Source organism: Maylandia zebra, linkage group LG4 (genome assembly GCF_041146795.1).
Source record: "Maylandia zebra isolate NMK-2024a linkage group LG4, Mzebra_GT3a, whole genome shotgun sequence".
In the NCBI taxonomy this organism is placed as follows: Eukaryota; Metazoa; Chordata; class Actinopteri; order Cichliformes; family Cichlidae; genus Maylandia; species Maylandia zebra.
The window spans coordinates 4365633-4381648 of NC_135170.1; the positions used below are offsets into that span (position 1 = coordinate 4365633).

At 42.1% G+C, this 16016-nt stretch overlaps 1 protein-coding gene across 6 annotated transcripts in view; it reads left to right on the plus strand.

The window, feature by feature from the left end:
- Window positions 1-16016, plus strand: part of caskin1 (CASK interacting protein 1) — a 126801-nt gene that overhangs the window by 82850 nt on the left and 27935 nt on the right. For 4 of the 6 annotated variants that reach the window (XM_024802140.2, XM_024802141.2, XM_024802143.2 and 1 more), the window contains exons 3-11: window positions 1951-2048; window positions 2127-2272; window positions 4535-4630; window positions 4717-4847; window positions 6763-6871; window positions 7732-7840; window positions 8509-8603; window positions 9784-9901; window positions 14249-14494. In XM_024802140.2, the coding sequence (XP_024657908.2) occupies window positions 1951-2048; window positions 2127-2272; window positions 4535-4630; window positions 4717-4847; window positions 6763-6871; window positions 7732-7840; window positions 8509-8603; window positions 9784-9901; window positions 14249-14494 (1148 nt within the window). The remainder of the gene's footprint in view (window positions 1-1950; window positions 2049-2126; window positions 2273-4534; window positions 4631-4716; window positions 4848-6762; window positions 6872-7731; window positions 7841-8508; window positions 8604-9783; window positions 9902-14248; window positions 14495-16016) is intronic. The other 2 variants (XM_024802144.2, XM_024802145.2) reach the window with 1 other exon arrangement.

Here is a 16016-nt window from a genome sequence, read left to right on the forward strand (position 1 = left end):
TATATTGCATCATTTATCCAGACTGAGGTCAAGGACACCCCATAGAGCCGGGAGAGCTGAAAACATGAGGACCCATTGATTTGTGTTATCAGGCAGAGAACGCTGCTTTTACTTTTCTCCTGAACAGAAAAAAACAGACACATTTTAATAGAAAAAGAGCATCTTTAAAACAAATGAGAGGATGTAGTCTGTTACATAATTACCAGTCAGTGAAGCGCCAACTGGAGGTAAAACTCTGGAATCTGGAAATGCTTTATATTGTTATTGGAGTCTCTCTCAGCCCTTTTTATTCACATGTAAGTGCGCATACGTTGCAACTGAAGGGAGATGTGGACGTGCACAAGTTGCTACACGTCAGCTGAATAAAGTGCTATGTAAGTGCTAGAAGCTAACATTGAAGCTACACGAGTGGCTTTGCTGTGCAGATGGATTATTGGCAAATATTAAACCATTCAAATTAATTTTGGGATCACATGATGTGTTAATGTGAATGGTCACACAGACCAACTGTTTATAAATTACCTCTCGAATTCAATTAAAAAATGGGAAAAAAAGTTGCTGTAAACGTTGCGTCATTCTGCAATCAGTCTACGATTAAATGGGTCAAACGGGCAAATAACTGTGATAAATGGTTCATATTTAACAGAGATTCACATTTAATTATTACATTTGCACTCAGCAACCCTCCTGTTCTATAGGAATACAACCAAAATACAACCAGCTGGAGGCCAGAGTGTGTGTGGTGGGTCCCGCAGTAGAAATGCTCCTCAGCATGAACCAATCAAACTCGAATCACAACCTCTTCACAGGTGCTTCTCGTAAATTCCTGCTTAAAATACTTTGAATCTTTCAAGAAGTTAGCTGAAGCTGTCGGATGAATGTGAAGAAACAATCCCTCCGTGTCCAAAACATGTATGATTTCAGCTGCCAGGTATAGTTCAATCAGTTCAGTCTTTTGAGGAAATAGCAAGTGGTTCATCGCACGTCAGAAAACCTGTGAACTCAGCCACTGGTAAAACACCGCCCATTGATGATTTAACAAATCAAGGTTACTAAATGTACTAAACATTTGAAGTAAGCACAAAATAAGGAGGCATTCAAAATATCTCCTTGTGTCTTGTGCACAACGCTGTATGTATTTATATACGTATGAGTCAATCAGATAATGTGCAGATTTCTCAGCTTTCTGTGTGCATGCTCTGATCGGTCACTTCCTGCCAGATTCCTGGTCACCAACACGGTGGTGTCAGACATGTTTAACACCCGCGGTGTAAAACATGCTTAAGCACAGGTTAACGAACGGCTCCGTTCAGGTCACTTTTCTTTGGATCTTTTTTTCTCATGACCTTTTTAGTCCAGTCCAATAAAAGTTGGACTGTTTCTATCCAATAAAAGTTAAATATTATTTATTATATTTGTGTGTGTGTTTGAAATTTCATGTGGCTGCATTTTAACAGGAGACACGCTCGCTACCTCGGCTTCACGATTTGTCACGGTAACTGCAGACGCTCCTCGAGCTCGACTGTGACAGTGTTTGACAGCCAGGAGCAAATCAGGCAGAGGAGCGAGGACACACATGTCACAGCAGATCTGAGTCAGATAGAAGGTGTGCATGTTAGGAAGGCTCAGAAACAGGCTGTTTTATCCCTGCTTTCATTTACGTTTGCCTGTCGTCTCCTCCTCAGACGCTCTCTTGGGCTGATACATCAAGGCTGACGTATCGGTCTCATCTGCTTGCTTTTTATCCTTGTGCACAGTCACCGCGTCCTTTCCTTGATGAAATACTTCTCCTCCTGTGACTGTATCCCACCATCTTATCTCTGCTGCTGCGCTGGAGTTTGTAGCTCTGCAGCAGATACAGCTGTAGCCTAATCAGCTGCTATTAAATCTATTTGTCACGCCAAGCCTCGCCATTTATCAGTGACCTGTGTGTGTGTGTGTGTGCTACAGGTTTTCTCCGCTGCATCATGCTGCCCTTAATGGGAACCTGGAGCTCATCTCTCTGCTGCTGGAGTCACAGGCTGCTGTCGACATCAGAGACCAGAAAGGTAAAGAAACACATGATGATGTACTGCAGCTGAGCGTGCGATGGACACGTCCTGTGTTTACGCGCTGTGGGTCTGCAGGTATGCGGCCGCTGCACTACGCAGCCTGGCAGGGGAAGGCAGAGCCCATGAAGATGCTGCTGAAGTCGGGTTCGTCTGTCAACGGCCAATCAGACGAAGGACAAATTCCTCTCCACTTGTCAGCACAGCACGGCCACTACGATGTGGTGAGTATCATGTAGTTTTACCAAAGAAGCAAACGCTGCACGAGAGCAGCACAGGAGGAAGATGCTAATCTCAATATTATTTGCGTAACATATTGTGGCCATTAGTTATTCTGCACTAGTCAGCTGAGCATGGCCAGCAGGATGTGGTGAGGGAGAGTTTTTTAAAAAGCACCAAAGACATCTGTCTGCACAAACTGAGTGAAGAACAGAGGAGAGAAAAGTCACAGAGGTGAAATAAACGGCAGTTGTTTCGAGGAGCTGGAGTCACACATGCTTTTATATATCGGCACAATTAGCAGTAAATGTAAACAAACTACTAAATCTGTACTTAAGCAGCCTTAGCAGAGAAACAACAGTCAAATATAGCAGATCAACTGCAGCAGGTAACATGCAGTAGAAAAAAGAAGAGATGTGCGTTTCCTGGCTGCACAGCTGGAGACGCGCTGCTGCTACTTGATTAAATATCTGTGATTATAGAGGGTAACAAACTGGACTGAAGCTTTACTCTGCAGCCGCTCTCCATGTGGAAGTTCAAATACAAAAAGTTACAGAAACTGACTACAGATGAAAAATGAATCATTTATAATCCAACAAAGCAAACTGAAAGCATTCAGGAGACATTTAAAAACACAGACACTAGAGGCTTCAGCCCACAGTATCGTTCTCATTTGTTCATTTTAAGCTGCAAAGAAAGGAAAACATAATGAACTCCTTGCTGTGGTGCAGCCTCGCTCTCAGCATTTACTGAATTCTTCTTTTTTCTTAACAAACATCGTCAGCTGTAAACATTTATAGCCTACGAAGTCAAACTGACCTGTGTCTGAATGTCAGAAGGCCGTCCCTTTAACAGACCCATGCAGCCTTCAGTGTGTTGAAACCTTTGCACATCTTATTGTTCTGCACACTTTATCCAGTGTAACGAGAGAGCAGAACATTTTTATAGTATTTTTATGCAGCATAATGTAGAATGGAGTCTATAACATGTGAGGCGTCACATTCTGGGATTGTGCTGTGCCTTCCATCGATGCTGTTTTATGTTTTTGTTCCATTATGAAATCCCGAGGGCGTTACGTAATGGATGAGTTATTTACTGTATTACAAATTAAATGGAAAAGCTGACAGTAGTGCTGTTGTGCTGCAGGGGACGTGGGCTGGCACGGTTTGTGGACGGGTCATTTCACATCAGAGATCAAATGTGATGAAACATTTCCAAAAATGAAAGTCAAAATTAAAAGTGCCTCGAAGTGAACATCTTAAATCTGAGCATCTTACATTGGGCATCTGATCTCTGATTGGTTTAGACCACAATATGGGCCTGATGTGTGTCTGTTGTTGACCACACAGACTTTCAGAGTTGCAGACCTTTTTTTACTTGAACAGCTGGTCGCACCGGTGCGACCTGGGATTTCTTTTAGTCGCACCATTGAGAAATGTGGTCGCACTCTCGAGCCCTGTGCTGGAAACAAGTTTATGTTGTCATAGAGTTTGTCCTGCAGAGCAGGTCTCAACCCGACTGAGTGCGCCACAAACTTTATTCACAATCGCTGGTAAGACTTCGCCATCATCACAACACCAAACTGGGAAGTATGGTATTCATCCCTGCAGATCATTTACAAAATCTTGGACAATATGTGCTGAAGCAGGTTGAAGCTGTTCGGGCGGCTCCTTGCTGAGACACTGATCCTTCCTTTAATTTGCTTTGCAAACGATCTAGTTTCCAAGCTGGCGAACGCACCTTTACACTCCTTACTCTTTTGTTCCTGTGGCGTGGATCGAGTAAACGTTCGATGCTACCTTCAGAGCTTTTCAAATTAAGAGTTTTGCTTTGTAGAGGATCATGGGAAATGGTGTTTGTCAGAAGCCTGTTAAAATGTAACTTCTGAAAAAACCCTCAGTATTAAAGTCAAAGGAGCTTGCAAAGAAAAGCGTCTGGACTTCTTTAAGTTGCTTGAAGACGTTTCACCTCTCATCCGAGAAGCTTCTTCAGTTCTAAGGTCAAATGGTGGAGAGTCCCAGATATAAAGCTAGTGGGAGAAACCCCCTCAGTATTAAAATTGTTTATTTAAAAAAAGAAAAGCCTACAAAAATCTGTGTCATAAGAGAAACAGCTCAGTATTGAAAAGCGCTCTGATTCTACGTCTTCATCTCTGTTTTGTGAGAGGCTGTCTTCTCACATTGTGATCCTTGTGATACTCGTGCCCTTTTCTTTGCCCTTTGAGCGTATGGATTTTTGTCTCATGTGTCTGTGTGCCCCGTCTCCAGTCTGAGATGCTGCTGCAGCACCAGTCCAACCCGTGCATCGTGGATAACGCAGGGAAAACCCCTCTGGACCTGGCCTGTGAGTTCGGCAGAGTTGGGGTAAGAACCTACGGTTTCAATCAGTATTCGTCAACAAGAGTGCAACAATGTGTTGCTTATCTTCTCTTTGTTTATGTGTGTGTAAGGTGGTCCAGTTGTTGCTGTCTAGTAACATGTGCGCTGCTTTGCTGGAGCCCAAAAAAGGAGACACAACCGACCCTAATGGGACGTCTCCGCTGCATCTAGCTGCTAAGAATGGACACATAGACATCATCAGGTACACACACACACACACACACACACACACACACACACACACACACACACACACACACACACACACACACACACACATCTAATGATAAACTGGCTTTAAATGTCCTCCTCAGACTGCTGATCAAACAGATGTGTAACACAGCAGGGGAACCGTATAATCCAACACAGGCAAAGAATAATGGAGCAAATGGCAGAGCGTCACTGCTGATGCATCAGTCCTAAATACACTGTAGAGATCTGGAGACAGCTGATGGCACTCCAAATCCACACTGCACTTTATCACGCTAAATATTCAGTCATTATAAGCTCATCTCAGCATGGATCTGTGTTTTATTCATTTATTTTTTTGCAAGCGTGCATCGCGGCAAAAAGACTCCCGTTGCCTTGGTGATGGCAGCGTTTAGCACAGAGCCTGAAAAGATCGCCGCTGAATGATGCGCCACGGCGGGTAAACGCACATACGGCAGAGTCCATTAGTTTCTCCGTTCGCTCTCAAATACTTTTGAAGTAACTCAGAGCTGCTGTGTATGTGTCGGTGCAGACACCGGCTTGCCTGGCGGGGACACACAAAGGCAGGTGGTGAAAGATGAGAAATGAGAGACAGACCTGCAACTGAGGGAAGATAGGAGAGAGCAGGAGGACAGGAGAGAGAGAGGAAGTAAAAGATGAGATGGAGAGAAAAGGAGCTCAAAACAGAGCCAGAGAATAAAGATTGTCATAGTTGATGGAGCACGGTGCGGCTGAAGTGACACTGATAAATGATGCTCATTAGTCATGGCCAGCCATGTGGAAGACAACACGCACACTTACTCACAGTAAGAGGAAAATTAAACGCGCTTTTGGCAGCTTTTTCATTTTCTTTCTGTCGTTTATTTATTTATTTTTTAATGAACTTTTCTCTGATCCTGTCATTTTATGGGTCAAACTGCTGATTTTCTGTACTCATTGTCAACAAATCCAATTTAAAAAACCAACATTATCAGTGACTGATGCTACAAACAAGTACAGCCTGTGTGGCCTGATGGACACACAGATTTTTCAATTACCTGCGGCTAAGCTAGAAGCTAACATCAGTGTCCTGATATCATCACACTTACCATGCTGATGTTTAGTAGCTATGTGGCCAAACAGATCTGAGTGATCCTCAGTCTTTGCTACTTAAGATCAGTTTCCCTGTGAGGAAGCACTTGGCGATGGTGGGGATGAAAAACTCCCACCACAGGAAGAATCCCACAGTAGAACCAGGCTCAGGGAGGGGCAGCCGTCTGCTGCTGCAGTCACCATTATAATTAATAAAGACATCAGAGGGTGGACGCTTGTCTCCACCACTGTAAAAAAGATGCCATCCATAAAACAAAATTAGTCTTTAGAGTTACTGTTGCAAATCAGGAAGCTCGATGAATGACATCATGAAATAGGAAGCCAGACCTGAGCTGAGCAAGGTCAGCTCAGGTCTGGCTCCCATAGACCGAGATAGCACACCGTGCAGCGCACAGCGGATTCCTCAAGACTATCAGAGCTCTCTGATATTCAACATCTTCATATTTTATATGTTGTATGTAAAAAGTAACCAGTGTATCAAACAGAACGACCTGAATATGTCCTGCTTAAAGTGTGATTCAGCAAAATAACTAAATAGAATTATATTTGGCTCCTTATGTAAACATTTTGATCAAAAGTATATTTTTCTATTTTGTAATGTTCCTTTGTGCACATGCTCCCACCTTGGAGTCCCCTTGTTCCCGCATGCTTACATGTGCGCATCAGTGTTTTAACACCTCTCCTGATTTTCTCACCTCTCTCTTTTGAAATGATCTTTCTCACGTCACCTTTCCTCGTTGTCTTTTATTATACTTTTGAACTTGCCTGTTTTATCCTCTCTCGCTCTCTGTTCCGCCTGGTGCCTCTCCCGGCAGGCTGCTGATCCAGGCTGGCATCGACATAAACAGGCAGACCAAAGCAGGCACTGCCCTGCATGAAGCTGCCCTCTGTGGAAAGACTGAAGCAGTGAGACTCCTGCTGGAGGTGAGTGGAACTACAGCTGCAAAGAGTTGGGTTTGTGTCTCAGTGCACATGCAGGGGTGCAGTAGGTAGCAGCAGGATTGCGCTACTGCACATAACTAATCTGGAATCCAGCTCACCTAAAGATTTGCAATCATGTCACCTTTGACCTCTGACCTTTCCTCCATGGTCAATAGATTAAGCTGAAGGTCAGTGTGATAATAATGCTACATAAAGCTATTCAAACTGATGTTTCTGATTTGTTTTGGAAAACACATGATATTTATTAGTAAACATTTAACATCATTTTACTAAATACTGACATGAATGCTGAGTGTGTCCTATATCCACCTAAATAAAAATCAGAAATAATTATGCTCAAAATTATGCCAGCAGGGCAAATAACGAAACGACCGCCTGTATGGTTGATTTGAACACGCCACGAGGTTTCATGCTTAAGTGACTGTGTGTGTTTCGGCACAATAAACTAACCGTGTCATTTAGCTCCCGAGCTGCGAAAAGGTTACCAGCCTTCACCCTGAAGCGTCTTTGGACTGAATTCATCTTTGTTCCCTCGGCCTACATTTGTGTCAACAGATTTAAACGTGATATTGCTCTCTGGCTCTCAGCTGCTTCGGCAGAAAAGTAAGATGCGGGTGTAATTAGCAGAAGAGGCCCAGGGAGTTAGGGTTATGTTATCCTGACGTCAATTATGGTAAATCATCGCATCCCTACGGCGTTTAATCAGCATCTAGATGTTCTCATTTCTGAGTCTAAGTAGCTGGATAGAGTGTGTTTCGTGGGATCTTTTTGCTGTATGCAGACGGCTGTTACAGGGCTGTTAATGTAATAACCAGAATTGTAAATTGTCCCCTCTTCTGCAGAGTGGTATCAATGCCACTGTGAGAAACACGTACAGCCAGACTGCGCTGGACATCGTCTACCAGTTCACTGCAACACAAGCCAGCAAAGAGATCAAACAACTGCTGAGGGGTAGGATGGATGTTTGTATCTGTAACAAAAGAGAGGAATAGATGGTCGAATGAAAAGCACAATGGACAGACATAGTTTAATCAACAAAATGATTGTGCTAAGCCAGGGGTGGGCAACTCCAGGCCCCGAGGGCCGGTGTCCTGCAGGTTTTGGATCTCACCCTGGGTCAACACCTGAATCACATGATTAGTTCGTTACCAGGCCTCTGGAGAACTTCAGGACATGTTGAGGAGCTAATTTAGCCATTTAAATCAGCTGTGTTGGTTCAAGGACACATATAAAACCTGCAGGGACACCGGCCCTCGAGGCCTGGAGTTGCCCACCCCTGTGCTAAGCTAACCAGCTGCTAGCAGTACAGACTGCATCCATCTCAAACAAGCAGCCAGTTTACCCGTTATTATAATTATAGAATTACAAATGTATACTTTTAAAAACTGTATTCATATATTCAATTATCATATATGTATTTACAGTTTACTTTTCTATCAAGTTTCTTTTGGTCGTGCTTTTTACAGGTAAAACTATACTGTGATAAATTAATAATGATGTCATGTTGAGAATGTAAAGTTCTTTATTGACACATTTTTACATCAATAGGATTGTTCTGCACAGTTCATCATTATTGTGTAGCAACTTCACAATGATAATTTACTTTCTTTGCCGCTCAGATGCGTCTGCAGCCCTTCAGGTTCGAGCTCTGAAGGATTACTGCAACAACTATGACCTGACCAGCCTCAACATCAAAGCAGGAGATGTCATCACGGTAAAGCAGCTGTTCCTGTCAGAAGCAAGAGGATTTAGTGTGATGGTGTATTGTGTTCATTGGAGGCTCATGAATTTTTAAAAAAGCTGTAAATTTGTGAGGCAAAACTTTGTCTTCCATAATAATATGATTGAAACGAGCTGCTGATCATTCATAACTGTTTTGTATAAGCTATTAATTCTGGAAGTTCAAATAGGTGGATACATTTCCACTGAAGCTTGAAAAGTGCACGAATATTGTTCTTTAAAAAATATAAATTCTTCACCGGCCTCTTAGAGTAGCTTCAGGGGCAGTTACAATATTGTTAATTTTAGCTAACCCTTGAAAGCCAAGCGTATGGTATTGGTTACATGTGTTTTTGTGAGTTTTTGAGACGTCTACATCATCAGCATGACTTTTTTTACCCTCAAAAAATGATATAAATTGCATGACAAATTTTTCAAGACTAAATTGCAAAAATATGGCTCATGTATCAAATGTGATAGAAATGACAACTCATATATGCAGATTAAAATTTGATAATAAATGATATAAAGGGTCAACAAACACACAAAAAATGTCATATTTCTGGCAGTGATTTCATCATTCAGGTTTTAAACGAAGAAAAAAAACCTTGAAAATATTAAAAGAAGTGTGTCATATGTGAATATTTGTTTTTTCACTGCCAGAAAAAAACAAAAAGTGCCATTTTGTATGAAATGATTTACCAAACATTTGAAAAAAATGGTGACACTGCGTAATCCCTGCAGACTCAGAGTCCTACCTCCAATCCACTGATTAGCCTAACAGATAGGACACTTTTCCATCGTTGCAGTTTACTGGAATCAGAAATGCAAGGACGATGGTTTCAGCATCCTTTATTTGCCGTGAGCGTGTTTTACAGAAGCATGTTTTCACTCCCTTCATCGCAGTGATGAATATTTATGAGCATGTTTGAAGCCTTTGGGGACTTATTACAGTAGTGAGGAAGCCAAGTAGTGCCAACGCTTTTTTCCTCAGGGTCTGAATGAACAAGTTGACTTTGGGGATTCAGCACCAAATGTGCAGCTTTGTGTTTTTTAAAAGAATAAAATTATAAAGTAATCACGTTGGAAAGCTTTAAATTAAATTCTGTGGTATTAATCATTTATTAATTTATGTATTGTCCACATTTAATGTAGTGGATGTGCTCGCCTCGCAGGTTTTGGAGCAGCACCCCGACGGACGCTGGAAAGGCTGTATCCATGACAACCGGACAGGAAATGACCGCGTGGGCTACTTTCCATCCACCATGGTGGAGGTCATCAGCAAACGCACAGGTGAGTTTGCGTGTATATGTGCGCGCATGTAAGGTCGTGTTGGAGCTGCTTTTGAAATTTTGATGAAGCTGGCTGCTAAAAGGCTTCTGCACATGAGTCAGGCACGTGTGCACACTCGGAGCGAACGCAGGAGATACTCGGAGGCAAACATCTGTAAAACCCGTACATTAAAGGTAAATTCGATAAAAACCCTCAGCCAGCTTTTTTTGAATAGAGCGAGTTAAAATAGAAGTCACATCAGAGACTTTCATCGCTTTCATCTCATACAGTGGGAGAGGAGCTGTCTGTGAGTCAGCCAGCATCAAAGTGGTACCATACAGCCACCTGTCATCTCCGCATTGCTCAAGTTAAGGTCCAAGCCTGGTGGAATTTTTGATAGTACAGCATCAACCTGGGGAAAAAATCATAACAAAAAACCCCCAAACCCAAAACATTCAGGTGGTCGACACAAGGTTATATATCCCACAATTATCAACATCTTTCTTATGCCACCACAGACATTGTAAAAGACGGATGAAGTCACCATGATGTCACACACTGGCAGTGAAACCGGTTGCTCATTGGTTAACGAATTGTCGATCACATGATGTTTGCCAATGAGCTTAACGCAGATAATCCTCTATTTTTAAACACAGTATGACTAACATTTAGAAAATATACTTTTTTTATTCAGTGTGGCCTGAAATGAGTGAAAAGCGTTTGCACCGAATCTTTCCAGCCCAAAAGCTACGTCCATGTTTTACATGTCTGTGGTTGCAGCTTACCCTCACCTCTTAATGTTGACAGGAAAATATAAATAAAACCAAAGCTAAACATTTATGTACTTTTAGTTGCGTACATGAAAGGACTAATTTGACATAAAAACGTCTGCCTTTACATGGGAAACGATAATATTAAGGTGCTGCTCCTAGCATGCAGATAGCTTAGCTTAGCTTAGCACAAGTGGCTTAATGGAGCTCAGAAATGTGTGCTTATGTATTTTATATAAGTAGTTACCCTGTTGTTTCTCACCAAATGCTATAAAAGTAGCATTAGGTGAGAAAACTGACAACATGTCGTATTTGTATGCCGATTAGCTTAACTTTAGCAAGACTGAAAACAGCTAGCCTGGCTTTGATCAGAGGTAAGAAAATCTCCCTAATAGCACCTTTAAAGCTTAACATTTAGCACGCTAGATCTGATTTTATAAAAAAGTATAAACATGTTTTAGTTTAAACCTTTTTTCAGGGTTTAAGATGAAACTACTGGCTGTTGTCTTCTAACCCTCTGCATGAATAGACATTCCCCCAAAGTATCAAACATTTATTTGTTTAGCATGTAAACTTTCATTGCTTGGTGCGCCCCTCCATCTTAATCAGCTTTTATTCACCTGGATGAAACGTACACAACATATTCAGACCCATCCTGTCATCTCGGTGTGACTGAGCAGCCACAGAGAGGCTCAGATGTTTTTAATTGTTTGTCGTGTTGGTCCCTATAGGTCTGGTAGTTCTGTTTACCAGTATATGTCTTCTTGTCTTAGTCTGTATGAGTGTCTCTCTAATTGTTGCTCACCACTGACAGCCGTTACCTGTTGTCTGTTCATGCTCATCACGTCCTCCTCTGATTACCTTTGCACACTGCATTACCACCTCAGCACTATTGTGGCATCACCCATCCTTTCATACACTAAATCATGCAGCAGCTGTACGCCGCCTTATACTGTATACGGCAGCTGTATGCAGTGCAGAAACAGCTGGAATGCTCCCACTTGGCTTGCAGAGCCAGACTGACTAATCACTGCTACCGCTCATCCGCGCATACACAGATACACACTGTGCAGCATCAGCAGCAGCTGTTCTAACAGGAAGTTTCATTTACTCAGCTGTTTTTCATCAATTTTTAATTATTCTTTTCTCTCAGTCAGTTCCCTCTCCATGTTATATTGCTCTCATCTGCTCTTTTATTCCCGCTAACAGGGAAGCAGCAGCAAAACCTTTCAGAGACAACCGTTCATAATTTGTCCTAAATGTTGTAATAACGCTCGTGCATTTAAGCGTTTAGTTTCAGTGTAGAGTGACCAATCACAAAAACAGAACAAACTTTAGCAGCTAGCTTGTGAAAGAATGTCTAGGCAATTATCTAGTTATAAATATTATAGATATATTAGCTATAAATGTTTTGCAGGTTTGTTAAGTCAGCGTTGTTGTGCTAGTGTTGTGCTGCTGCTACTACTAGCAATACATTATATAGAATTATAGACTTCAGTAAAATGTGGAAGGCATCAAAACTACCAATGAACACATTTGGAATTAAACACAAAAGTGTAAAATAACTCAAAACGTGCTTTAAATTTTAGATTCTTCAAAGTAGCCACTCTTTGCTTTGATTACTGCTTTGCACACTCTTGGCCTTCTCTCAATGAGCTTCACGAAGTCGTGACCTGAAATGGTTTTGCAACATTCTTGAAGGAGTTCCCAGAGATGCTGAGCACTCAATGGCTCTTTTGCCTTCACTCTGAGGTCCATCTCATTCCAAACCATCTCCACTGGTTTTAGGTCAGGTGACTGTGGAGGCCAGGGCATCTGGCTAGCACTCCATTACTCTCCTTTTTGGTCAAACAGCACTGGAGGTGTGTTTGGGGTCATTGTACTGTTGAAAAATAAACGATGGTCCAACTAAACGCAACCCGGATGGAATGGTACACCACACCTCCATCCTCCGTTCAGCTTTTCTGCTGAACGGCAGGTGGAACCAAAGATCTCTAATTTGGACTCATCAGACCAAAGCACAGATGGTCTAATGTCCACTCCTTGTGTTTCTCTGTCCAAAACAAATCTCTTCTTCTTGTTGCTTTTCCTTAGCCGTGGTTTCTTAGCAGCTATTTGACCATAAAGGCCTGATTCATGCTCCTCTAAACATGTAGAGATGAGTCTGCTACTGGAGCTCTGTGTGGCATTCATCTGGGCTCTAATCTGAGGCGCTGTTAACTTGCGATTTCTGCGGCTGGTGGCTTGGATGAGTTTATCCACAGCAGCAGAGGCGATTCTTGGTCTTCCTTTCGTGTCCTCATGTGAACCAGTTTCATTGTAGCACTTGATGGTTTTTGCTGCTGCACTTGGGGACACGTTCAAAGTTTGAGCAATGTTATGGACTGACTGACCTTCAGTTCTTAAAGTAATGATGGACTGTCGTTTCTCTTTACTTAGCTGATTGGTTCTTGCCATAATATGAATTCTAACAGTTGTCAAATAGGGCTGTCAGCTGCGTACCAACCTGACCTCTGTGCAACACAACTGATGGTCCCAGCCTCATTAAGAAGGCAAGAAACTCCACAAATAAACTCTGACAAGGCACACCTGTGAAGTGAAAACCATTTCAGGTGACTACACCATGAAGGTCAGTGACAGAAGGCCAAGGGTTTGCAGCGCTGTCAACAAAGCAAAGGGTGGCTACTTATCCAGCCGGTACTAAAGCTAGGAGTCATCAATGCTACATTTTATTGTTTGGTTACAACTGGCTAATGACTTGCAACAAAGTAGCAAATTTAAAGTGAAAATAATACACAAAATACTAATACAACAAAAGTGAAATACATTTTAAGTATGCACCTGTAAGGAATAAAATATATTGAATGGCCAATTATGTTGTTAGCTCGCACACTAGAGAGAGGACAGTCCTAACATCGCATCAGGTTAGCATCAGGTTAGCATGTGTTCAGCTAGCTTCATTACTAAAGTGCTATCTCTGGTTCAGAACGTCTTCTTTCCATATTCTAAAAGTTGTTATTATGTTAACATGAAAAATAAAATGCTATTCCAACAAAAGTATGCAGCTGCTGTCGTAAGATGCTACACAGCCTCTCCACAATGGTTGATACAAACAAGATATTTATATTCATTTGCTCCTCTGTGCTGAGGCAGGTCTCTACCACCAACATTTACTAAAACTGGCACATGTGAGTGAAAGACCTACATGTTACGTAGAAGTAACACTTGTAGCTAATAACATGCAACAGAACATATTTGCTGTTTTGCACAGTACCACTGCTTGATTCAAGTGCAAGTTTATTATCAGCCCCTCAGCCCATTTCCACTTTCACGGCAGCGCTCCGTTCATTTCATTCCACTGATGCTCACAGCTGTTTGTCATTCACTGCATCTACTACATCAGCTTTGTCCTTCATTCCCCTCTTCCTCTTGGTTTGAGTTCTAACTTCAGTCCTTGTTTTTAATTTTCCTTTTTTTTCTTCCCTTTTTTCTTACATGTAATTCTCTGTCTTGTCGTTTGTTTGTCACGTGGTGGTGGCTCACTGTTGGCTGGTTGTGTGTGTGTTTTCCGTGTGTCGTCACGGTGGGTGTTATCTAGGTTTGGCCAGCACAGTCATTTGCACTCAACAGTTTCAAAAGATACCGCTGGTTGCCCCGGCGACGGTTGCCCCTGCCAACGCAGTAGTCAACGGCAACGACACCACGTTCCATCAGATCCATATCCTGCCTCCACCGCCTCCTCCTCCACCACATTCCCATCAGCCACTGCTTCCACTTTTCACTTCCTTTGGCTATAACAGGTCACCCGTGACAAGCCCACAGGGAGACACACCTGCTGCCCCAGGTACACGGCCCCTTTCTCATTATTATTATTGTTATTATCATTATTATTATGTTTATTATTATGTTTATTATTATGAAAGCTTTAAGGGATGCTTTCCTTATGTTTTATGAACTAATTGCAAGTTTAAAAAAATCTGATCGGCTATGTAAGATTCAAATTGGCATTTTTCCTGTTACGAAGGCATCCATTAAAGTTTTCTGTTATTAAATCATTATCCATGTAGTTTTATGTGTTGCTCATACTGTCTAACTTTTGTTTTTCAATTGTTGCTGTTGTCATTTCCATTACTGAGATCCAGAATCCGCTTTGGGGAAGAAGAGTTTAGACCACCTGATATTTCTGGTGTTATTATTTCAGTTGGCTCTGTGGACAGAGATCAAACCGTGCAGGGAAATAGTTGCAGACCATTGCACAAAAATATGCAATACATACAGTTACAGGAATGACATTATATGTAAAAAAAAAAAAAAAGATTATTAAATAAGAACCATAAAAGTTTAGATAGAGTTTGTCTTTTTTAATCTCCAGCATACATAACAGTCGTTTCAAGTGGGTTAGGTGATAAAACTCAGATGTATATTGTTTTTTCTGTGTTATTTTCCATTATTATCCATGAAATCTATTCCCTCATTACATTCAAATTGCTTTAATATACATTAACCTCTTAACCCTCTGTGGTCAGTTCTAACCCTAGTCCCAACACTAATCCTAACCAGTATGAGAAGTTAACTTTTATTTTTATTATCAGTCAGCAAAAAAAGAAAATAGTCAAACTGACACATGAGAAAACCTATGCACATTTATTTTCCCTATAAGAGACCATTTCACCTTTCTCCTAAATACAGGACAGGGTTAGGGTTAACCTCTGGCAGCTCATCTGGGGTAGTGGGTGGGATTCAGGTTAGGAAATCGAACAGTGTTTAGGAGAAAAATCATAATGCATAATATAACATAATAATAAGAAAGTGAATATGCAAGACTTCATTTGAAAGGTACCAGCTTCTAGTTTCTGAAAGGTTGCCAATATAACGTTTGGCTAAACAAAAAATAGCCTAACCAAGACAACTTGCTGGTAACCAGAGCGCCTCCTGGGTCTGCCTCCTCCCGGTGGGACAGGCCTGGAACACCTCACCCAGGAGGCGCCCAGGAGGCATCCTTGTCAGATGCCCGAACCACCTCAGCTGGCTCCTTTCGATGTGGAGCAGCAGCTGCTCTACTCTGAGCCCCTCCCGGATGGCCAAACCTCTCACCCTATCTCTAAGGGAGAGGCCAGCCACCCTTCGGAGGAAGCTCATTTCTGCCGCTTGTATCCGCGATCTCGTTCTTTCGGTCACTACCCACAGCTCGTGGCCATAGGTGAGGGCAGGGACGTAGATCAGCCGGTAAATTGCTTTGCTTTTACACTCAGCTCTCTCTTCACCACCACAGACAGCTACAGCATCCACATCCATCTGTCGATCTCCTGCTCCTTTCTCCCGTCACATGTGAACAAAACCCAGAGATACTTAAACTCTTCCACTTG